The sequence below is a fragment of the Hoplias malabaricus genome, chromosome 6, assembly GCF_029633855.1.
Source record: "Hoplias malabaricus isolate fHopMal1 chromosome 6, fHopMal1.hap1, whole genome shotgun sequence".
NCBI lineage: Eukaryota > Metazoa > Chordata > Actinopteri > Characiformes > Erythrinidae > Hoplias > Hoplias malabaricus.
Genome location: NC_089805.1, coordinates 31,572,359 through 31,597,755, shown reverse-complemented (window position 1 = coordinate 31,597,755; position 25,397 = coordinate 31,572,359). Strand labels below are relative to the sequence as shown.

Genomic DNA, 25,397 nt, shown 5'->3' with positions numbered 1-25,397 from the left:
TTGTAATGTTTGTTCAGTATGTGTGTAAACTTATTTTTAAAAATAAAAAAATAAAAGGTATGATTCTTATTTATGAATTTCCAAGATGATGTTTAAAGAAATAAAGATTAATATATTTTAAAAATTATATATATATATATATATATATATATATATTACAAAGTTAATACAAATTATATCATAAATATATCCATAATGATTATCTATCAGCCAGTAAATACATACTTGATTTTGTGTGCCTAGCAAGATGGAAATCATATTTTTCCTGTGCTGATACTCTAAAAAGGTTGAAAAATAAAACGTTGAATTGTGCTGTATATTTGTAAAAATGTCCAGGAACTAATAACTGGTGCTTTTAATCTCTAATAACTTCAGTTACCCAATGTAACCATAACAATGGATCGATATGTTTGCTCTAATGGGAGAAGTGGGGCGTGAATGAAGCTAAAACTGTAGTAAAGTTGAAGAGTTAAACGTTCAGATGCATCTTTATGTGACAATATTGATGAGGCTCATAGCACTTCCAGGCTTCCTTCTAAACAAAAGGCACATTTCACTGTTAAACAGAATGAGCATTGCATAAATCACAGTGGCTTTAATAATATGTCTCCAGGTAAGTTCCCGGTATATCCTGGGTTATATTTATGTGTCGTTGTCCAGTCATTGTAGAGTATAGTAGGCTAATTGCCTCTTTGGGGATTATAACTTAAGCATGTTTGTCTCATAAGACACTAGGATATGAGGAAACCGTCATAACAAAGGAGGGTAAACACAGCTGAGGTAAAGATACAGAGGGTGGGGCCAATGCACTTTATGGCAATGCTATATTCCTAATAGGTGAGCAATATTCATTCATTCAGACATTGTCTGTAATGACAAGCGGTGGCTCCAAAGCCTACTCTGAATCACTGGGCGCAAGGCAGGAATACACTCTGGATGGTGTGGCAATCCATCACAGGTCACCATACAGTACTGTAATATTGCAAAATATATTGTGTCAGAGCACTTTATGAAATGTTTGTTACACAACATGCATTGATGTATTTTGATACACAAACGGAATAGTGCCACTTTCAAAAACTAAGTCCAGTTAATCCACTAATTATTCACTCCTTGTAATGAAACCTGAAGACAGTGTTCTCTTTAACACATTCATATGTCATTAAAAAGAAGCATTGCTTATAATGTTAACACTATTCATAATGGTAATGGTAAATTATAGTCATATGGACTGCCACTAATTCCTAAGAGCAGCTGAAGGATTACAGTAAGAAAGGCCCTATATGAAATACTGCTTAAACTGTGCAGACACTGCCCCGTCTAGCACGCCCCCCCTAAACCGTCTGCGCGCGCTGCCGTAACTACCGCACACAACAAAGGAGCGCGCGACCCTCCCCTCCCCTCACACGTTCTCGCTTCGTTCTTCCCATGATGCCCCGCGAGCGCCTGCTTGGACCGAGACGCCATGTTGTCGGTGTGAAAGCCAGGGAGACACAGCGAAACCGGGGCTGAAATCCGTCACCATCCGCATCCTCCACCTGTGAGTAGTGCGTTTGTCACGAAGCCCAGAGCTCCTCGGAGTCCGAGGCGCCTCTCGGCGCGTGTATTTGTGGTAGCGGGGGGCCCATAGCCGGTTAGTTTTGAAGGCAGTGTTTGGAGGCAGCGTCTCTCTCTCTCTCCCTCCCTCCCTCCCTCCTCCTTCTTCTCGTTCTCCTCCCTCCGGCTCTTCCTACTGTTGTGCTGCTCTTCCTGTCCAAACGGCTCGGGCCTTTTGTTAACGGGAGGAGGACCTGGAGAAGAGAGCCTTACCGGCCCATGGTCGCACAGGTAGCTACCGGTTTTGGTGACCATTTATCACTGGAGACCCTTCTTTCCGTTCTCCGTGGCCGCTCGGATTGATTTGTGCCGTTACACGGAGCGTACCGCCAGGGCCGGGGCTGTGTTGTTACTGTAGCAGACCGTAACGTTTATAGCCCCTCGAATGGGGCCGTAAACAAGGCTGTAACGTTAACATTAACGTGTCTTTGTGTTTGTGCGTTACCGTCACTCTACAAATTTATCGCTCGGTGAAGTGAGCGTTAGCCTGTCGTGCTTTAGTGCTTGGAGCTATACGGTAACAGTAGCGACGATTATGTTCACGTTAACGTACACGGAGACACCCACTCGCTCGTGTGAACGATCAGCTCAGAGACATCAGAGACAAAGCCCCGTGCTGTTACTGGAAGTTTGAACGCGTGCTAAAAGTGAGGATTAACCTCGATGTGGTTTCGGTATCCACTTCCGGGAGGCGTGCGTGAAGTGGCCGGTGTTTCCCGGTGGTTCTCGTAGGAAGCACCGTGAATGTGCCCGTAGGAGTGCCCCTGATTGTACTTTTCGTTCTGTAATGTGTGTGGCTGAAATGTTTTAATGGCTTTGCTAAACTCTTACCTCTTACTTCAGGCCTGCACTCAGAAGTGTGCACACACGAGCGCTAGGCCACGGAGGCATTAGTAACTTTGTTGTTCGTTACCATACAAAGGGTGTAAACACACACCGGTCTTCGTCTTCAGAAACGATACCCGTTCGCATTGGGAGTTGAAGGTGTTTATTCAGTTTCATGAGTTGTATGTAAATCACACACTACACTGACATATTACACAGACTGGTTTGGTTCTCAGTGCCTGACACACCAGTAGGGCTGAATGCGTGAAAGCAACTTTTCTATTTAGCAGTGTTGTTACTTTGTTTAAAATAGTGTATGTTTCATAGGAGTAGTTTTTCCCATCTGCTTTTACTGGCTTGATGATTGAACAGCAAACACTGTGGCAGACAGCACTTTGCGGTTGTGTTGAAACATACAGGTTTTTGATCGGTAGGCAGTTCACAGACTCCATGTTACATCAGGTGAAATTCACCCATTTATGGGACAGCGTGTGTTGGTGTAGGTCATGCCAGAAATTGCAGCTATCGGGATTTGGAGACTGCACTCCATCAAATTTGTAGTTTCATTGTATAAAAATTAATCTTTCAGCACTGCACACAAGTCCTTTAATAAAAGTCAAAAACAAGGGAGAAAGGGCTGAAGGACTCACTAATACTATTTTAGTTTTTAATTTCTTACTGCCACTGTTACACCCTAGCTAAGCTTTACATTACCTAACTCAAACTAACCAGTATCTGGATAGTTTTTTGAAGTTTGTGACTCATCAGTCTTCACCTTTTACCCCTACAATTTCCTTAGGTATGAAGTAAGTTTGACTTCACAGCAAAGGAAGGAGTTTTGTGGTGTGGAGTGTGTTAGTCAAATGCGGTGAAATTGAACTTTGGCACATGTGATTTCCCCGCCAACACACTCACTTTTCCTCCACTGTTTAATAGTGAAGTTCATTTTGTTGGAAATCCTCAATTTGTTGTAAATGTAAATTTAATTATCCTGTTAATGGCCATATATAGAAATTGGTCTTTATTCTTTGATGTTTGATGTTTCATATGTCAGTCTATTTGTTCTGTAAGAATATATTTGATCCATAGTAATAAATGCTAAGCCCCAGTGTGTGGACCAGTAGGTATTTGAGTGTGATTAGACTATTGATTAGAAAATTATTAGTCTTGATCTGATGAAAATACTACAAATGAGGTCTATAAAGGTAACCCCTAAAATTTACTGTAAGGAAGAAACTCTAAATTACAGGTGTATTACTCATTCCAGTTTTGCACTCTTAAGAGATTTTTTAAATCAAGGCTTAAGAATAAAATTTGGGTTTCACTTAAACAGTAGTTAAATGCTTCAAAATTTCAGAGCTACTGCCCATCCAGAACTACACGGGTGTCTCAGATTGCAGAACAATCAACGGTGGCATCACTATGGCAGCGTAAACAACTGTGTCATTAGTGTCGCCTCCAAGCAAGCACAGGTCTCATTCCCACCATAGGTTGCATGTTTGACTTGAGAGTTGTGCTGGCTTAGAGGAAGCAAAATTTGTCCTCATTTTAGGACCCAAAAAAGTAATGTTACTTGTCTTTGGTCTGAAAACACTTAATTTAAAGTAGGTGGCATAAACATTTTGTTTACTTTGATTATTTTTTTTAACAGACAAATAAGCCAAAAATTGTCACCCCAAACTAAAGTCCAATAGACGTTGGGGAGGAGGGTAGAGCTCCCAGTGTAAAAGCCTCAATCATTCTTTCTGTGCCACTTCATAGCCTATTTATCGCAAAATACAGACCAGGTAATTTTGAAAATGAGCAAAAACGAGCTTCCACACTAAGATGATTTTGGGAAACTGTGCCCAAATGGTTAAAATAAAATTCCTTCAATATATTTCCATATAGTATGCTATTTTTCTTTTTAATGCCATCAATTAAACCCTTAGAACTTCATCTCTCTTCATCAAAATGACATATTTAAAAGGTAATACCCTAAGGCCTTTTAAAGTGGCTTAGTTGTAACTCCACTCCTTTGCCTACATTCAGTATGCTTTGATCAGTTAAGTTGTGGAATAAATCTCCTTCTGGCTCCTACTCCTATGCCCATCACCTGGTTAAGCACTTTTTGACAAAATGACCTCTTGTTTTTAAATTGGTTCCATTGAGGACTATCAGATCTTTGGTGCTATCCAGCGAACCAGGCCCAAGTTTGCACCATTTTCAATGTGAACCAAGACTGTGTCACTTCAGAGCTGCTGTCTGTTCCAGCCAGGACAATTTCAGAGCCATAGATAAATGAATAATCAGTTTCATGGGTTACCTGCAATTAACAGAGGGTTTAGGTCATGGTGAACAAGCCGTGAATCGCACTGACTGTAACCTCAAAGTTCATAACGAGTCCACTAGCAAATTACTGTCCAGGTACAGTAATTTGCCTGGCCCACTAGCTCTTTCTGCAGCTTTTTAGCTTGACACTCCCATGGATGTGGTCAGATATGTATGCTGGTGGAAATATTCAAAATCCTACTAGCGATTTAAGTAGTCCTAGCACCTTATTCCTTGCATTAAACAAGATAACGGAAAAGTGAAGTTTTATAATAACTAAGATATGCAGAAATCCAGCCAGCTAAATAAACATAGCCTGGTGTAAAGTGAAACCCAAACTCATGTAAGTTTCACATTTAATATGTCAATGTGGAACTAAGTAAAAGCAATTCTCAAGTGAAGAAATATCACAGGGTGTTAAACAGAATTTATTAGATGACTGCAATAACTTTCCCAAAAAAAAAAAAAATGCTGTACTCTGGTTTACTTATGGTTGCAGGTTTATGTTGTGTGGCTTTCTCACACTAAGCCAGGTAAAATGTGTAGCACGAGTGAATAACTGATTTTATAGGACTATTACATAGGTTATTACATCATTTTTTTGTAGTTGTTTCTTCAAATCACAGCCAAGTGCACCTCAGTCTTGTTCTAAAATAGAAACCATCCATCATGTCCATACCCAAGAGCTCCTCAAAAAATGAAAGCACACATTTGCATTTCAAAAGTTTTTTGGAAGCAAAGATGGTTCAGTCTGTTGGGTCTGTTTTAGTAGTTTTTTTTTGGTTTGCTACGTGGTTACAGAATTAATTTGGAAGTGCATGAAGACTGCCCTCAGCTGCTGTTTGGTCCAGTGTTTCTGCTACATTCATTTTACTGCTGCTTGAAAATTTTGTGAAATGAAACCTCTGAAGAGGGGTTTTTAATTTGAAATCACAGATACAATTGACAGGGCGTGAAGAGAAATGAAAAAGATGGATTCAACTAGTTGACCTTAACATAGGCTAGATTCACACAGCAGGTTATAGTGGCCCAAATCTGATTATTTCGTTATCAAATCTGATTTAATTACACATGATCTGTTATAAAGAGTAGTAAAGATTTTAAGGAATATGAACGGCAGCTTTGCAGAGTCTCTCGCAAAACATGTCTCCAAAGAGGAGATGAGCACTGACATGAGTTTAATATTACCATGATTTCACATTTATGCAGCTTTATACCGACATGAACAATATAAAAATATGGGACTACTAAAAGACAAGAATTATTTTTATTTGTAATAAGAACTCCACAATTTTAATTTTTCATAAATTTAAAGATTATGAAGTTTAAAAAGTTTTTAGTTTTTCAACATTTATTACAAAACGGAAATGCTTTGACCAGTCAGTTTCCATGTCCTAAAGTCCTAAAATTAAAACGAAAATGCTTGGTACATAGTCTGGAGATCATTCCCAATGGCCAGAGTTGCATTAAAATCACCTGAATTCCCATCTGGCTGTTCAGACACAGACCAGCACTGCATGACTTGGATTAATGTTCAGTTCCTTGTAGCATGCTGAATTTTACAATATTATATGTTCCAAAAACATCTTTATGTTCAGTGTCATCATCACTGAAGTCAAAACATGTCCAAAAAGACACAGCATTTTTCTTTGGTACAAGTTGCTCACTTAGCCTCTGTCTTTAGGTTCTCCTCCATTGTACATTCATGTGGCAGATTGGAAAGTGCAGAATGACGTGACTACATGTGTGGTTTTAAGGGGACGGTACACAAACCGAGTAGGGGACATATTAACAGAATTGAAAGGAAAATATCAATACAGGCAAGATTACATTGATTAATTGCCCGTATTAACTGAGTTAGTGGATTTTGTGTAGCCTGCATCTTGGCCAACTTCTGTTTGAACCACAGTACAGATGGCACCATTCTCATTTGTTCTGATAAATTGCACTAACAAGGTCAGTTGGTCCAGGATTTACATACGAACACATCTTTAAGAGAACAATTTTAGTTTATTTGGACATTAAACTTTTAAAACGGAATTACAAATATGGTGTTAGTCTAATGTTGTTGTTAGTCACAATATAGCAGTAGATCGTTGTAGGCCTACAATGTAAGTTGGGATCCAGCTGGGTCTTGTCAATGTTTTTATATTTGCGATGCAACATGAGCTGGTGCTAATGTCTGAGGTTTGTTAATTGCTGAAGTTGTATTTGGGATGCTAACTGAAACTAGTGTTTTTGTGCTTTAGAAGGCTTGGCTCCCCACACTAACAGACATGCCCACTGTAATCCTAACTTCTCATTTTGATTGTTTCAAGTTTCACAAAGCAGATATGAATGTGTTAGCTGCAAGTGAACATTAGCAGTGCTAGTAAGTACAAACAAAGCTTATAAAGAGACAAACTGAGTTTTTACAGAAAAGCAAATCTTTCATGAAGTGGGGAAATATGTGCTCCATTGAGACAAAAAAAAGTCAGACCACAGTAGAAGGTAAATGCAAAGTGTGCTGGTGAAAAACAAATTTAAGTTAAAGATACAAATACAGGTTGGAAAGAAATAACCAGACAAGACCAGCATGTGACAATATTGATACATGTGTAGTCTATTATTATTTTTGTTTTTTTATAATTTTGTTGTGATATTTTTTTAAATAAACACATCACCCAGCCCTAACTACATTCCTGTAACCTGTGCTTTTGGATTCACAAGAAACATTTGCACATGGGCAAATAACAATTGTTATTTATAACAATTGCCTCATCACAGTTAATCTGATTGCAATCATCATAAATAGTGTATTATTTTCTACAATCCACATTCAAAACAGTGTTTACATCACAACAAATAATGAGAGTTGGGCATGTTTTCATTCTTTTTAGTTAATGAAAATGTATGTAAATTATTACAAAGTAGAGCGAAGGGTCTTCTGAGTATTTTTGTCTGTTTTCAGCTTCAGTAAGCTCCCACAGCACCCCTCCGTGTGGCTCTGTTAAATGCACATGAATGAACTCTGGCCTTGTATTTAAAAACGCACAGCAAATTTTGACACAGCACACGTTGTAATTTTGTATTTTTAGATACAGCCACATTTTTTAAATGCCGTCTTACCGTTATACCGCCCAACTATATGCTGTAACTGTGATGCTCCAATCTAAGTTTTTTCATATAGACTATCTGCCAATAGAGTTCTGATTTGATACTTACATTTTCTTAGGTAGTACTAATGCACTTTTCATTAGCATGCTACATATTAGAAACACCAGTGCTGGAGGGAATATTCACATTGGTCACAACCGCCTTGAGAAGGAGTATGTGAGACCCTAAAGGAAACAGAGGGTCAGACTTAAGATCGAGAGCAATAAAGCGGATACAGATCAGTAGACTGTTAACTTCCCTGATACTAATCTTTGAGGTCACATTGGGACATCCCTAGCTGTCTTTAAAGGACAGTGGTGAGGGGTGGGCATTTATTTTTCCCTTCTCCCCATTGACTGGTAGATTTTTTTTTTTTTTTTTTTTTTTTTTTTTTTTTTTTTTTTTTTTTTTGTATTAAAACTTAAATAAATAAACTAAATTAAATTTTAGAACAATTAATTGACAATCAAGGCCAACAACTGGCTATATAATGCAGTATCCAACAAAAGCTAATTAAAATAGTTTGACCAGTGGTAGATTCCACCAGTCATGATTTATCAGTTTAGCCAAATGACTTTAGGCCCAATGTCTGGCCTGTTCACTAAGAACAGAGATGAGGGAGATTCCTTTTGGAGAGTCCTCAACTTTAGGCTTTAGTTAGAGAAATCCTGATCTCTTTTATTTATTTTTTTTAATTAAATGAATCCTATTGTAATAGAGGATCCATTAAGATAGCTTAGTGGTGGCCTCTGGAGGGTGTTCTTTTGTTTCTTCTGGTGGATCTCTCCACTGCTACTGGATCACTCTTGTGCTATAAAAACTATTTATTTTATTTATTTATTTTATTATTTCTTTTTTTGCACCAATCAAGCTAAGACTCGTTTCTTTGTATTCCGCATCAGGGCTCATTTAGTGTAGTCTGTACACTGTTATGTAATTATATATATTGTATATATTATATATTATATATTATATATATATATATTGTAAATATATATATTTTTTTCTAGTATATCAATAGTCTCTCATTGCCAGAGACTCTAGGGAAAGGCTGGTGCCTTTCACAACTTAACAAGGCCAAGATCCACCTTTTGTTTCAGAAAAAGGAATTTTGGACTGTCATGTAAAATGCCCAGCTATATTGGCATGATGTCACGGATGCAGCAATCTTGAGTACAGAGGACCAGTACAAGAAAGATTTGGGGATTTCAGATACACAGAAGCATGGATGTGGACACAGACGGTGTGGCCTGATTAATGCACAGTAGATATCAGACTCTCTGACTGCATGCTATGTTTTATATTGATTGCTTATAGTTTCAACAGTGTTACAAGAATTTTCAAAAATAAATAAACAAATAATAATAATAATTTGTTTGACCTCATCCAAACTGTTAAGTGTGGGGTGGGTGCTTTTTCCCATGGATTTAGAAATTAGAAGCTGCTTACAAGCAGAACACAATTAGAAAGCATAAACATTATTTCAACTTCTATCTCTAAATCATTAGCTTAACATTATAACACCAATGTTCAAAAATAGAGAAAATTGGCCTAATTAAACTGTGCTTCAGTTTCTCACTTTTCAATCTGTGCAAAAATGAGTATAGGCAGGTGCAAGGTTGTATTGGTGGGGGACATAGCTGTCTTTAGCCCACCCCATATTAGATGGCTATAAGCTGATTACTATGTAGATAAGGCAGTAAAATACTGCATTTATAATGTTGTGGAACATCGTTTAATTAACATTAATGAGAGGCTGTGTCCTAAGCAGCAACACACTATGGAAATTTACATACTACACTACAGAAACAGTGTGTGTGTGTATATATATATATATATATATATATATATATATATATATATATATATATATATATATACACGCACACATACATACAAGTTACTGTAATAATCCTACATTATCATCTGTTGTGCTCTTGTTACTAGTCGGAGGCCAGTAAACTTCTATGATGGGAGCAGCTTTATATTTGAATAGATGCCTTAATGAAGGCTGACTCTTAGCCAAAACGTGTTAATCTCAGTGGCACATTTTCAAATAAAAGTTTGAGAATAAAAGCATATTTTGGTTCCAGCCAAGCTACGTTGTTCTTGGGTCCCATCTAATGCTCTTTTATGTTTAAGGGCTATTAATGAATCCATTGTGAGTGGGTGCTTTTTACTGAGTAAGCTTTATAGGCAAAACAGACAGGCTCATTAATAAAGAAATGCTCATTTCTTTAGATTCCTTGCACTCCACCTGCAATACCCAAGTGCCCCACTTTGAGAAACGATGGCGTACTTGAAACCAGTCTAATGTGTTTTTTCGAAATCCCAATGTCTGTAAATGGGGTTTAAAAAAAAAAAAAAAGTATGTTGTTCTGGAATGCTAGACTTTCTGTGTCTGCTTATGGCAGAACAGCATCTGGATTTTATATATATATATATATAAATTTTTTTAAGACAACAGAGAGAACTCCAGACCCTGAAAAGCATGAACTAAGATCAGGGTACTGCTCTTTTCCAACTCCATATGTGTATAATATTGACTTATTTTTGATGTTTCAGATTACTTATGGTGGAATACCTCGATTCGAGAGTGGGCTAGCTGCATTACTGCAAAGAACTATACAATTAAACAATACTAGTTACACATGAGTTTCTGTGGTAATTCAAACAGTGGGGGGTGGGGGGAACCTTTTTTTTTTTTTTTAAGCTGGAACAGCAAAGTTGTTTATTTTTGTTGCATGTTTGGTGATGCAGTTGAGACTTTTCCAAGTAATGTGAAACAGATAAAATAGGACAAAGAAAAGCAATCATAATGTACAAATTGAGAGACAATTATATTTTAGTGGTAAATGAAAATCTGTTTGAATGCAGCTTTGTCATGTAATCTCCAGTTTTTGTTATCCAAGATTGCTTTAAAATGTTTTAAAAAATAATAATAATAAAATAAATAAATAAACACCTAACTACAAAGTAGCAGTCATTTAAGTGTCAGACTTTTTAAAACTGATATGCTAGTCTTGATAAATGTTTAAGTATTAAGTTTTACATATTCAGATTTAAGTAGTAATATACTTCATAAGAAATGCAATTGAATATTTTCTCATGTTTAGCACAAATGTCTCATTTTGTGTTTTGTTACAATTAAGCAGATGATCTCAAAGGAGCACAGTTGAGAGTATGGAGAGGGCATGATTTTAAATTAGGCCAGGTCTTTGTCATTCAAAATGCTTGTTTCCTCATCCATTTGAACACAGTTTTAACTTTCTATGATGGGCATGGTGCAGATTATACATTTATTTATTAATTTATTTTCCCTACTGAATCCCCCCCCCCCCCCACACACACACACACACACACACAAAAACGAGGCATTTAGGCTACTGATTAGTGGTGAAAATGTAGACTTGTCTTTTCACATTGAAGATTTTTAAATCTTTAGGATCTTTTGACTCTTCACTGACCTTTTTGTATTGTCACTGCAAATCTTAGCCCAGAGTATGAATTAGAGAATTATCTGAAAGCAAAAGGTCTGACCTTTTTGTTTTACAATGATAATTAAAGTCACATCTTTGCTTTCATGTAAATGTTGCCATGAATACTAGGACAGATTACTTAAGTATATAAAATTTTAAATCGCAAATATTAATGCTGTTTGCATCATCAGTGGAAATGATTCTACGCAATGTAGATGTTTCATGTCTTTACTCAATGTTTTCGTCTTTGGCCAATGTTCATTCTTAAGCTTTTCCTGTTTAATTACTGTTTTGATAGACAACAGAGCATTTTACTAATAGGGAAGTGCTGGCCCATTGCCCCATGTTTAAAAGGGGTATATCTTTTGTCTTCATAGCTTTACTTGTCTGTTGGTCTCTGTAATAAAAGAAAAAAGGGCGTGCAGATCGAACATGTCTCCCCACACCCCCTTTTTTTTTTTAAAAATGTATTATTTAAATTATTCCTTATTTCAAATATAATTTTTTTGTCCTGCAGGCTCTGGTGGAATGAGCGTAGCGTGTGTGTTGAAGAGGAAAGCTGTGCTCTGGCAGGATTCGTTCAGCCCCCACTTCAGACTGCCTCCCCCTGACAGGCCAATACCCAGCATGCCTGTGGTGCTGAGTGCCGCGGGCCACGCCCCTCAACCTGGCCCTGCTCCGCAAGCCCCTCCCCCTGTACAGGGGGCGGGGCGTTCACAGGATGATGCAATGGTGGATTACTTCTTCCAGCGGCAACATGGCGAGCAGCCCGGATACAACAATGGCAAACACCGCTGGCCAACTGGGGATAACATCCACGCAGACAACCAGGTTAGAACCACAGTAGTGGGTAGACACTTTATAAAAATGTAGTCAGTCTCAGTTAATGTAATTGTGATTTGGGGTACTGAAGTATTCAGCTCTTCACAGGAATCAATTATATATTACTAACCTGTAATTGTCTACTATATTTGGTTTTTCTGTCACTCAGGTGCGGTCGATGGATGAGCTGAACCATGACTTTCAGGCACTGGCTCTGGAAGGAAGAGCCATGGGAGAGGTTAGTACATGCTGTCTTTTTAAACTCATTGCCCATTTTTAAATGAAGGGGATTGATTGATTTTGATTGTGCTGCCCCTACAGCAGCTCCTCACAGGCAAGAAGTTCTGGGAAACTGATGATTCAGGGAAAGATGGACCAAAAGGGATTTTTCTGGACCAGTGGAGAGACAGTGCCTGGGGAGCTTCTGGTAATTTGTTTGTGGAGGGGGAATGTGTGTAAGAATTTGTGGGTGGGTGTTTGGACATGCATATATTTTAGGGAAGTGTTCATTTCACATCTTACATTACATACAATTCTGGCTGCTCTCCAGATCACTCAGTGTCTCAGCCAATCATGGTACAGCGTCGGCCAGGTCAGGGTTTCCATGGTGTTGGAGAGGCAGGATCTGTGCTTTCTCCTCGTTCAGAGAGTGGTGGACTGGGTGTGTCCATGGTGGAATATGTTCTGAGTTCTTCCCCTGCTGAGAAACTTGACTCTTGTCTGCGTAAAGGAGCCTTTGTGAGTGTTTGTTTTTATCTTTATGGTTGCCAGCATCTTTTTCAGACTATAACTAACTTCTAAAAGTACCTTAACGTGTCTGTCGTTGCACATTGTGGCTATGTTCATAATTTTACACGTATTTTGTGTTGAAGGGCCCACGTGACACTGAGGCTGACGACTCAGAGAAAAGAGCAGAGCCAAAACCCAAGACCACTTTTGATACAGAGAGAAAAGAGCTGAAGGAATCAGAACCTGATCCCATGGACAACCCTAATGGACTGCCCAGTCAGAATGGGCTTGATGTGGATGTAAAGGATTTTAGGTATTTGCTGATACTGTGTCCTATACAGACATGGCAATGGTTTATAAAGGCTTGTATGAGAGGCAGTGTTTCAAATTAATCTTTTGTGTTGCAGTCGTACTCCTGGTAACTGTCCTCCTGCTGGCCCTGAGGTCGAGTTGGGTGGAGCTGAAATGGCTGGAGGGCCAGGACCAAAACCAACTGAGGAGTTCCCAAATGTTGAGCCCCAGAATGTGACCCTTGACCCTATGGAATCAGTTTCCATGGAGACCCTGCAGTTTGATTATTCTGGCAGCCAGTTGCCCCTTGATTCCACAGCTGCTACTGTTGGCCTGTTTGACTACAACTCCCCTCAGCAGGTAAACTGTAAAGTATTATTTATTTTATTATTATTATTTTTTTAATCCAGCTGAGCAAAGTGGTGTAGGGCTATAAAAGCTTCTTGACAGCTGCAGTGTGAAATAAATACTGTTATTTTATAATATTTTTCAATAAATGGCACAGGTAAATATATATTGTTAACAAACAATATAATTATTTAACCATAGACTAGGTTTGTCTGTATGTACTAGGGATGTCCTGATCTGATCTGAAATTCGCTACTGGGGCCAATCGCAGCATTATTTTAGCTGATCTGTATCAGATTTATTGGGGTCGATCTTAAGTCCGATCCTCCATTTCCTCCAGGCAGCAAGCTCACACACCCTCCATCTGTAGCACGCTTTGTAAATGTTGTTGTGATCTGACACTGCTGGCCACCGTAGTGGACATTTGTTTACTTGAAGTGTGCACTGTAACAGCACTATCTAGGTATCGGATTGGGACTCGGTATCGGCAGATATTCAATATAAAAAGACTTGGATCGGGTACAAAAAAATTGCATGTACGGTTGAATTTATGTTGGATTTTTTTGATGTACTGTCACTTTAAGACCATTCAGCTTCATGCTTATGCTATCACTGAGTGTAGCTTTATCCTTATAGCAACAGTTTTCTTATCATATTGTGTGTTGTATTAGGAACAAGGAAAATCATGTTTCACCCCACAGTGATAAAGAAGTTTGTTTCAACATATTCTGTAACATGCATAAAAAAAAAATGCATAAAAAATAAACAAGATTCTTTTATCTTTCTTATATGGAGTGCTGTGAAAGTTCTTCTTTCAAACTTCTTCACACAAGTCAAGAAGTTGCTTCAGCCACCTCCATAACACCAGTCAAACCCTACATGCTGTTTGCTCAGAATTGACTGACTGCCTTCAGCTCCCTGACTGTGTCACACTTGAACTGAAATTTGGCACAGATTGATTTGACATGAATCGGTACTCTGTAGTACTGATGTAATTCTGTCAGTACTTTTTTAAAAAGTACAAACCTGTTGATCTTATTAATTATGTATAGGACACTGGGTAAAGCTCTGCATGCAGAGATACAGTAGAGCAGTAAAGTATATAAATATATTTTTTATTATAAGCTGTCTATTACTTTAATATTTTGATTATATTTTAGCTGTTTCAGAGGCCCAGTGCTCTGGCCATGCAGCAGCTCACAGCTGCTCAGCAGCAGCAGTATGCACTTGCTGCAGCCCAGCAACCACACATTGGTGAGTGCTAACTATAAGTCAATATAAATAATTGGCATTATTTCTTAATTTGGGACAGCTCCTAGCTATATTCCTGTGACCTTTGTTTCAGGATTGGCTCCTGCCGCATTCATGCCAAACCCTTACATCATCAGTGCAGCTCCACCTGGCACAGACCCCTACGCTGCTGGCCTTGCTGCTGCTGCCACACTTGGTATGTTGTCACTAGGGACCACACAACCAGGAAACACAGGATAATTGTTTTATTCATACTGCTATATTTTGAACATTTGGTATGCAGTATGTTGTAAATATAGTGGGTTCAGGGCTTTGTCTTAAATGTTCATACAGTTTGGCTTAAAATTTTAACAAATGCCCTTTTTGGTTAAATTGCCATTACTAATGTATAAATGTTCAGCGCATACATTTAGGAACAACTTAAAAAGGTTAGTCAGTATTATAAAGTTAATATAATAATTATAAAATATTTATGCCACTCTATATATTTCTAGTGAATAGTTTTGATAATTGTGGGGTTAATATCTGACCATGTATGTTCAGGTCCGGCAGTGATGCCCCCTCAGTATTATGGCGTGACTCCCTGGGGTGTCTACCCAGCTAACCTCTTCCAGCAGCAAGCCCCTGCACCCTCCAATTCTGCCAATCAGCAGCCAGCAGCACAGACTCAGCAAAACCAACAACAGGTGAGACGTGGCAAGCATTTTGGAAATCATTGAATCTATTCTTTCTAGTAAACCTAAAAATGTAGCCACTAGCTCTCAATACTCATGTTTTTCTCCTGTTAACTAATCACTTACTACTTGATACATTCTGTGCTTTCAGGTGATGCGTGCTGGAGGTAACCAACGTCCCTTGACTCCCAGTCAAGGTCAACAGGGCCAGCAGACAGACCAGCTTGTCGCAGCTGCCGCAGTGAACTCAGCCTTGGCATTTGGGCAAGGCCTGGCTGCCGGAGTTCCTGGTGCGATTTCATCTAATTTTCAAATCTAATATTTTCCTTACTACTCTAAGCATCCAAGCGTAATGATTTTTGTAAATGTGTCACAGGTTACCCTGTTCTTGCTCCAGCTGCATACTATGACCAGACTGGAGCTCTTGTGGTGAATACAGGAGCTCGCAGTGGCCCTGTCCGACTCATGGCCCCTGCCTCTGTCATCATCAGTCCAACTGCAGCTGGTATGCATTTCACGTTTAATCTCAGCCATTGGTCTCTCCTTATGCAATTAGTCTTATTTTATCATTATTTGAAATATGATTACCTCCTTCAATTTTGTGTAAATCTATACAATATACCTTTTGTCTTATATACAGTGGCTGCAGCAGCTGCTTCAGCAAGTGGGGCTAATGCGGGCCTTGGTGGCGGAGCCAGTGGGGCATTTCGGGCACTGAATTCCCAGCAGGGTCCAGGTCAGCAAGGAGGAGGTGCTTTGGGTGGAAGTTCCTTTTATGGGAGTGGCTCTCCAAGCTCCTCCTCTCAGAGCTCTTCACTGTTCTCTCAAGGCTCCGCCCAACCTGGAAGCTCTTCTCTCGGATTCAGTGCTAACCCATCTTCGTCCCTTGGTGCTACACTTGGAGCAACACTTGGAGGTTTTGGAACGGCAGGTGTGTAGGAGTGAAACCATATGCTGAACCACTATTGTAACAAGTAACTTTATTTTTTACTTAACTGTGGCATACATATTATGTAAGTTGGTATCAAACATGGTCTTGCTATTTGTTATACTGTTCTTATTTTGGGTGTTACATTAACAGAGTTTATTTTGGCCTGTCTTTTTATTTATGCCTGCAGTGCCTAACTCTAGCTCCAGTGGCTCTCGCCGGGACTCTTTGACCGGCAGCTCTGATTTGTACAAGCGAACTCCCAGCAGTCTCACTCCTATTGGCCATGGAGGCTTCTACAATGGCCTTGGCTTCAGTTCCTCCCCTGGCCCTGTTGGCATGCCACTTCCAAACCAAGGACCCTCCCACTCTCTAACTCCCCCACCTTCTCTTTCAACACACGGATCCTCCTCCAGTCTCAATCTTGGTAAGATTGTACATACACAATTGCTATGAAATAATATAAATAAGGAAGCAGTATTTAAAAAATTATGAAATTATGAACACTTGCCCCAAAATATTGTAAGTCAATAAAAGTGGCTCATATGAAGTATTTGTAATCTTTTCCTTACAGGTGGTCTTACCAATGGCAGCGGCCGTTTTATCTCTGCAGCTCCTGGAGCTGAGGCAAAGTACCGCAGTGCAACCACTGGCTCCTCCCTCTTTAGTCCCAGCAGCCAGCTTTTCCCATCGTCACGGCTACGCTATGGCATGTCAGATGTGATGCCGTCTGGACGTAGCCGTCTGCTTGAGGATTTCCGAAACAACCGCTACCCTAATCTACAGCTGCGTGAGATCGCAGGCCACGTGATGGAGTTCTCTCAAGACCAGCATGGCTCTAGGTGGGCAGTCTTATTTACATACATGTGCTACTATCAATTATTATACAGTAAGTTTTATGTTTGCATTGCTGTTTTAAAGTCCAATACATAATTGTTTGGGAATGTATTTCATGTTGCATGTAAATGTTTAATTTAGTGTATCCTTTGATTTCAAGCTCAAAAACGGGCCATAATTCAGGGTGTTTACATGTCCACTTGTTTAGCCTGCACAGATTTACCTCACTAGAGTCATTTGCATATATCTGAAATGCACTATAACTAAAGCAGCCTGTGTATTTCTGAGAGATAAAAGATTATAAATGTAAAATTTACTGAATGGTTTTAGGTACATTTTTGTAGTATTGCCGCCAATTCAAGTCTTCCTCCAGCTCTCCCCACCCCACCAACAGAAATATTAGCATCATGGTTTTTGAAGAATAAAGCTGAAAAATTCAATGTATGTGTCTTAGATTTATTCAATTGAAGCTGGAGAGGGCAAGCTCTGCAGAGCGTCAACTGGTCTTCAGTGAAATTCTACAGGCTGCCTACCAACTCATGGTCGACGTGTTTGGAAATTACGTCATCCAGAAGTTCTTTGAGGTGATGCTTTTTTCCCTCTCCCCCAAATGGGCTAGTCTGTTGGGCGCAAGATTTAATGCCTGTATTGCATAGTTCTACAACCTTGTTGCCAGTAAAGTGACAAAATGACAAGGATTCCCAATGTTTTCACTGACCAACTTTTTTTTTTTTGTGAAAGAAACAGACAAAAGGTATTCCACTCAGTGAACACATGGCACTCAGTGTCTAAGCCATGCTTTTGTAACAGAATGAGAACTATCATTGTCTTGCTTTTTTTCTTCTACCCTGACAACAAGCTGAAATATGGACTCCCAATCTGACATTGGTTTGGGGTTAGAGCTCACTGTTGAATTGATATTTTGCTTTTTACTTCCATATTAGAGTTTCAGGTTGATTTTGTTAATGCAGCAGTGGACTGTGTTAAGTGACAAGGACTTTCAAGGGCCAAAGCTTTGTTGTGTGTGTGTGTGTGGGGTGGGTGTTTTTCCCCCCAAATTCATTAATCGCTTGCTGACCAATCATAGACATTGCAGTCTGCATTGATGCGATGCTTAGTTATATTTCTGTGGAGGTTCACATAAAGCTACAGAACTGGAAATTAAGACCATGGCAAACTATTATAGTACCTGTTTCTACTGCAGAATTTAAGGTAAAACGATGCCAAACAAGCAGCTGAATTCAGCTTCATATCACAAGAATTAGGAGTGGAGTGTAATATATTATTATGGAAACCATATTCTGAAGGCATAATGTCCTAAATTGAACTACTTTAATGTCCAAAACTTCTGATATCACTGCAGACTGTCAAAACATCGCTGAAGTGCTGCATTTTTGTGTTCTGATGACATATCTGGCTCTTGAAGGCTTGTCTTGTTTTGTAAGAGAAGATTTTTTTAGCACTAAACTTTGTGACTCTGTTCCAAAGGGCAAGATAACACTAAAAATGGGTTAGAGGGAAAAATCAGATTCGCCCTTTGTCTCTGGTCTGTTTAGTCTCAGATTTTCAAGCTTCACCTGTCTGTAGAAAATGTTGGCAAATGACATCAGATTTTCATATTATATAAGGAAGCTGTAGGTCTTTTAAAGCATTTTATGAAATGTGCATGCTACATTTTAACCAGCACTTATACCTGAAATTTTCAAGTTTAAAACAAATTGAGCATTTATAATGCTTGGAGCTTTTACCAGGCATTTAAGTTGTTCATTTGAGATGGGTGTGTTTTAATGGAACTAATATTGTTCAGTCCAAGTGATACTAATTGTAGCATCAGATCTGTAATAAAGCTGTCTGTGTGTGTTTGTATAGTTTGGCAGTCTGGATCAGAAGTTGGCGCTTGCTGAGAGGATCCGTGGACATGTGCTCTCTCTGGCCCTGCAGATGTATGGCTGCAGGGTAATCCAGAAAGCACTGGAGTTTATCCCCTCTGAACAACAAGTTATTGTGAGTGTGCACATGTAGCACCATGCGCATATACACATATATATATTGTTATATATATAATAAAATAATATAGGAGCGAGAAGGTAGTCTGACTGTGGGTGTCTGTGCAGAGTGAGATGGTTCGGGAGCTGGATGGCCACGTGCTGAAATGTGTGAAGGATCAGAATGGGAACCACGTTGTGCAGAAGTGCATTGAGTGTGTGCAGCCTCATGCCCTCCAGTTCATCATTGATGCCTTCAAAGGACAGGTCAGTCACTGTAGCAACTGCCATCAGATGAAGAATAAATGTCAGCTTTTACATAAACCTGTATGTGTGTGAGAGAGAGGAAAAAGGGTGGTTCCTTTGATGTGTTTTACAGTGATTGAAGTGGCTCTAGTAGATGAAAGGGGGTGTGTGTTTTCTGAGTGTTCTCCTATGTATTTACTGTGTGTGTTTTATACAGGTGTTTGCTCTGTCCACACACCCCTATGGCTGCCGGGTGATCCAGCGTATTTTGGAACACTGTCTTCCAGAGCAGACTTTGCCAATATTGGAGGAATTGCACCAACACACTGAACAGCTGGTCCAAGTAAGAAGCAAGCTCTCGTGCTTTCAGTAATCTCAAATGAACCTTTTTTAAATTGTGGCGGTCTTTACCTGCATAAGAATAGAACAGATATGCACTGATCCTGAATCAAAGACATAAATGTGTGTGTGCATGTATGTTTTACATTAATTTTTCCAGTCTGTCACAGTTGAAATTTATTCATTTATTTTTAAATTTCTTTTGCCTGTAGGATCAGTATGGAAACTATGTAATTCAGCATGTACTGGAGCATGGCCGTGCAGAGGACAAGAGCAAAATCGTGGCAGAGATCCGAGGAAATGTTTTAGGACTCAGCCAGCACAAGTTTGCAAGGTATACATAATGTAGTATCTCTTTTACTAATCCTGGATTAGTAATTGCATACCACAACATGTATATTACATTCTAGAAAAAGACAGTATATCATTCGAATATTCTTTATTTAAAATGGTTTCCTTGTTTGCAGTAATGTGGTGGAGAAGTGTGTGACACACTCTCTGCGTGCTGAGCGGGCCATGCTGATTGATGAAGTTTGCAGTATGGCGGACGGGCCCCACAGTGCCTTATACACCATGATGAAGGACCAGTACGCCAACTATGTTGTGCAGAAAATGATCGATGTTGCTGAGCCAACACAGCGCAAGATCGTAATGCACAAGGTGCATATTTTAGCCTACATAAATGTTTGCTTTTTTTTTTTGTTCTAGCAGTGTATATATTTGCCTTTGTGTTTTCCTGCCTTTGTTTAAATCTCTTGGGCCCTGTTTTTTGAAGCATGCATGCAGACAGAGACATTCCCTACAGTGCTTTGTGGTATATATGTTTGATGTTTGATGTTCTTTGTACTTAGATACGGCCTCATATTGCGACCCTGAGGAAGTATACATATGGGAAGCACATCCTGGCCAAGCTGGAGAAGTACTACATGAAGAATGGTGTTGACTTGGGCCCACTCTGTGCTCCCCCCAACGGAATCATGTAAACCCCTCTTGTTCATCCCCCTAAAGCGTGTGTGTGTATGTGGAGATAGGAGATGTTGGTCTGAGATCACTGTAAACCTTTCCGTAGTATTGCTGAATCCCCTTCTCTCCAGGTCCTTGTGAGCTTGTTCTTGTTTTCTCTTTTTAGCATATTTACACCCAGTCTCTTTCCCACTATTACTTAAACCTTGGTCCTCCTCTTCTGTTATGTATGTATGAGAATATTTAATTTGATCCCAGTTTGAATCATGGAGGCTTCCGCATATAAACACTTTATTGCTAATACACGTTTCTAACACACTCTCTGTCAAAACACATTACACGCTAACACACACTTGCTAACATGATGCAGACATTTAGCATGGGAGACATTTTTGGTCTTGCTTCTATAAATATTTAGTGCATACTTGGTGTAGAACTTTGCATATATATATAAATATATATATAAAACTTTGTAGTTTTTTCTGGTTTTTGATGTCCAATCTGTACCTATAATCTACCCAGTAGTGAATACATACTTCTGATTGTATAATTGTACATTTGTAAACCTTCGCTAATGTAAATGTGGACTCGCTTCTACAGCCCTTTTTGGTATGAGAAGGAAAAAAAAAAAAACAACGGGGGAAAAAAAGAATCTTGTGCATTTCAGTGTAAATTCTCACCTCTTTGGTTGTTGTTTGAGTTATGAGTTGTTGTATATTGTAAATTGTAATATCAAAATTTTTTTGTTGGTTTTGAAGCCCTATGAATTAAAATGGCATAGATGTACAAAGAACACAAATATGGGCACTCTGCTTTTAGCCATTCACCAGCCATTTTTTCCCCATATCTGCTCATCCTCCCCCCCCCCCCCCCCTTTTTTTTTTTTTTTTTTTTTTAAAAGGTCTTTTATAAACCCCTCTCTTGCTCCAGGGCAGATAGCAGCAAACGTTTGTGTATGTGCGTAATGCATAGACTGCCCTGGTTGCAAGGTGTGTACAGATTTGCCATTTTTTTTGTCTACTTGTAAGTGATTGTAACATTTGATTTGGAACACTTTGCGGTGTATATTTAAACAGCCTTGTGTATATTTCCTATGATCTCTTTATGCGAGCACACTTGTAACCATAATGTGTATAGTTAACAGATGCTGTGTGTGCTTTCTGCCTGGGCAACTATTTTTTGTAACTCCAGTTGTAGATTGTCTCTAAACGATGTGTGATCTTTATTTTGAAACAAAACATGGATAAAAAGCTCAAAATTTAAAAAGCTTTGACTCTTTTCTTAGTGGTTGTGCTGAAGATTTTAAAGAGCAATGCCAATGATTTTTTTATTTACTTTTATTATTTTTTAATGTAACAAAAAAAGATATGCTAGTTAATCTAGTGTTCTGTTAATCCCCCACCCCAATTACCCCTATTAAAAAATATTCACTTAGCATATGGTTAAAGTGATGTGACATGAAATCAGCAGGTCCTTGGGGCACTTGGAATATTTAAATTTCCCCGGGGATGGGTGGGAAGAAAGGGCTAAAAGATTTCTGGTGATGTTCTTTAATGTTTATTATGCTACCTGTGTCTGTTAATACCTTATTTAACTGTAGGTTTCATACAACATTTAAACATTAAAATTTGGAAACCTAGTGTTGATTCTCCCAATCCAATAGTGTTGAATACACATCACAGTGCAAATATTTTGTGATATCACAAAACCCATTACAAAGGCAGTCAATCAGAAGATGCTGATTACACATTATAGACAAAATTAGAAGAAATCAATTTATTTTTCTAAATTCTACAGTCACTGCTCTTACCAGCTTAAATTATCCCATGAATAGAAGGGCTGTAAGTGAAGTGGATTTCATGATGTAAAAATAATGTGAAATTTTACATGCTGTGCTCATACCTTGAACTAATCAGTACACGACAGGTAGTGTTACAACATCAGGTACTAGCAAAGATGTACTGTGGTCATTGACATGAGGCCGCAGGCAGTGTACTGTAGATCTGTACACCAGTGCTCCAAAGCTGTCCTGCTGAGCTGGTGAATGAGCAGTAGAGGGGGAAAAAAAGGAGTCAAAGCACATAAGTCCTTGCAATTTACTTCTCTTTACAAATCAGAACGCATATACCCGGTCCCACTCACCATATCTCTTTACTCTGTTCAAAATGAAGTGCATGAATGGAAGCTGATCCAGTCACCCCACGGCTGTCTTAAGCACTGGCATCGTTACTAGGTTGCATAAATTTTGCAGAGTGGTACCTGAAGAGTTTCAGAGAACATCTCTCAGCCAATCACATCGCAGGGTCAGGACTAACTGGGGTATAATATGTTTAAGCCATAATATTCTGGCCAGTGATTTTCCAGAGATTCTCATTCAGATGAAGACTGAGCTAGCCAAGGCTCAAAGGAAGTGTTGTGCAGTGTCTTTCATGGACAACCAGCACTTTTGATGGACTTCAAATTATTTTTTTATTGTAAATCTTAAAGCAGTATTCTAGAAATCACATTCTTTGAATGCACTGACTTTAAATGAATGAAAGGGTCATCCCTTTAGGCCTTAATTTCAGCAACATACTGTCACAGGGTTATGTCACCTTGGAATAGCTTGTCATCTTCCAGAATGATTGTGTACTGCCAGATAAACAGGTTTGGATATACATTTAAAGGTGATGTTCACGTTTAATTAAGAAACACTCTGATAAATGTCTGAGAATACTGCACTGAGAAGGCTGTTTGTTATTCAAACGGCGAATATGAACTTCAGCCAGGTACAAAAGAACGTAATTTTCCTCCCTCAAGCACACTGTTCCACCTTAAAAGAAACAAAGCTTCTGAACATAAACAATCGCAGATGTTGCCTTTAAGGAATTAAGCAGCAGGTGCCAGATCATCCCCATGTAATTCTGAATTTCCCAAAGGGTTCTGTAATTTTGCTAACAACTCTATCAAATTTCACTTTGTTTTTGTTTATAGTGAAATACATGAAATGTTCCCTAATTCTCTAATTATGACCTGTGATTTCTAAATGTTTAACATGTTGAAGATGAATGTGTACAAATTAATTTTTTATAAATATATATATATATAAGAACAGATGGAGGTCATGTGACCCTCAGGGGAAGAAAAGACCAAATATGAACCCTTGCTAGTGGGAAAAGCATAAAATATGCTTTCTGTGGTCAGCTTGAGGACAGTTCTGATATTTTGTGAATCCTACTCTGATTTACTTGTCTTGCAACAAGATTTGTGTGAGAAAAACACGTTAGTGTCACATCACACAAATTTGAGTGAACATTTAAGTGGTTGTATCTGCTCAGTTATAAACACAAGATGCACTTTATTGTACACACTGACCTTCAGGTGCATATTATATTTAAAAATGCATTTTTCTCCCTGTGGGTTTCCTCCGGGTGCTTCAGTTTCCTCCCACGGTAAGAACACACAGGTTTGTAGGTGGATTGGCTACTCAAAGTGTCCATAAGTGTGAATGAATGTGAGTGTAAGTCACCCTGCTAAGGACTGGTGCCCCATTCAGGGTGTGTTCCTGCTTTACATCCAGTGACATAAAACTTAATTTTGCTTTACTAATTAATTCACAGAGTGCTCCTCATACAAATGAGACTTTGCTTTAGCACAATAAAGCGTGTGTGTTTAATACCAGAGGCCTGTTTTGTCCTGTCTGTGGAAAAGGTATCTTAGCTTTCTGTCCCATTTTCCTGTTCTACCCATAACCAATTACAGACACTAAAACTCTTCTGTTCCAGCATTCCCCTTTGTTTGAGCTCTTTGCTTCCAGTGTGTGCATTAGCTTAACCCACCATGATGAATCATAACTGAATCCTTTCAATCACACACCCACCACCCTGAATGGTGCATTCTTAGGAGATCCCATTTCTCATTTTCTAATCAAAGAAAGCTAACATATGCGGTGATGGCCACAAGGATGTGAGCGCTATTCCCCAAAATTGCTTGAGATATAGGAGAGGACCAGTCAGAATGGATAGTTTTGTTTAAATGTGTCTGAAATAGCAGAGAGAAAGGAATACGATTATAAATGCATTCGTTTATTCACTGAACTGAGAGGTTTTATGCTGTTGATCTGAACTGAGGCAAAATGGGCAGATTTAAAAGTACAACTTCAAAACCGCACTTAAATATCTCACAAGTCTTTCCCTAATGCACGTGTTTGAACCCAGCAGCCTTGAGGTCTTCTGCCCTGTAGGTCTGCACATTGTTGACGTCACCAGAGACCTTGAGGAGGGCCACAAGGCTTAGAGCGCCATTTGGTGCCGGGCTCAGGTTTACAAACCGTGGCGTTTCCTCTTATTTAAAATGACAGGCGGTGCAAAGCAATGAGTAACCCCAGTCAGTATGAGTTAATGTGTTGTATCGGAAGTGTTTTCGATAAAATGGCTCCATAAATGTTGATATGGTTTGTAAAAAAAATCTGATATTTTTAGTGTTTAAAAGGATATACACATATTTAAATTGTTGATGTTTCCTTGGGGCCAACTGAAGCATAGGCAGGCGTGCGGTGATGGTCACGTGTAGAGCTGCAGGGGGCGCCCTCACACACCCGAGGACAAGCCGCCCAAAGCACATCCTCCCCCTGCACGCGCAGAGAGAGAGAGAGAGAGAG

General features: G+C 39.1%; 1 protein-coding gene across 3 annotated transcripts; it reads left to right on the top strand.

Annotated features, from left to right (window-relative positions):
* Positions 1 to 1,403: 1,403 nt before the first annotated feature.
* On the top strand, positions 1,404 to 22,336 carry pum1 (pumilio RNA-binding family member 1). Of its 3 annotated transcripts, none has more exons than XM_066674559.1 (22): positions 1,404 to 1,540; positions 11,863 to 12,176; positions 12,337 to 12,405; positions 12,492 to 12,594; positions 12,718 to 12,905; positions 13,040 to 13,209; positions 13,304 to 13,547; positions 14,696 to 14,789; positions 14,881 to 14,982; positions 15,330 to 15,472; positions 15,612 to 15,750; positions 15,837 to 15,965; positions 16,101 to 16,391; positions 16,579 to 16,815; positions 16,963 to 17,230; positions 17,680 to 17,809; positions 19,095 to 19,229; positions 19,340 to 19,477; positions 19,674 to 19,799; positions 20,008 to 20,129; positions 20,263 to 20,455; positions 20,647 to 22,336. In XM_066674559.1, exons 2-22 carry the CDS (start codon positions 11,874 to 11,876, stop codon positions 20,776 to 20,778), a joined length of 3,456 nt encoding a protein of 1,151 aa, XP_066530656.1. In that variant the 5' UTR covers positions 1,404 to 1,540; positions 11,863 to 11,873; the 3' UTR covers positions 20,779 to 22,336. The 3 variants fall into 3 exon arrangements, with proteins under 3 accessions (XP_066530656.1, XP_066530654.1, XP_066530655.1); XM_066674557.1 differs by having other exon boundaries at positions 12,489 to 12,594; positions 20,647 to 22,335; XM_066674558.1 differs by lacking the exon at positions 1,404 to 1,540 and adding an exon at positions 1,682 to 1,827 and having other exon boundaries at positions 12,489 to 12,594.
* Positions 22,337 to 25,397: the final 3,061 nt, after the last annotated feature.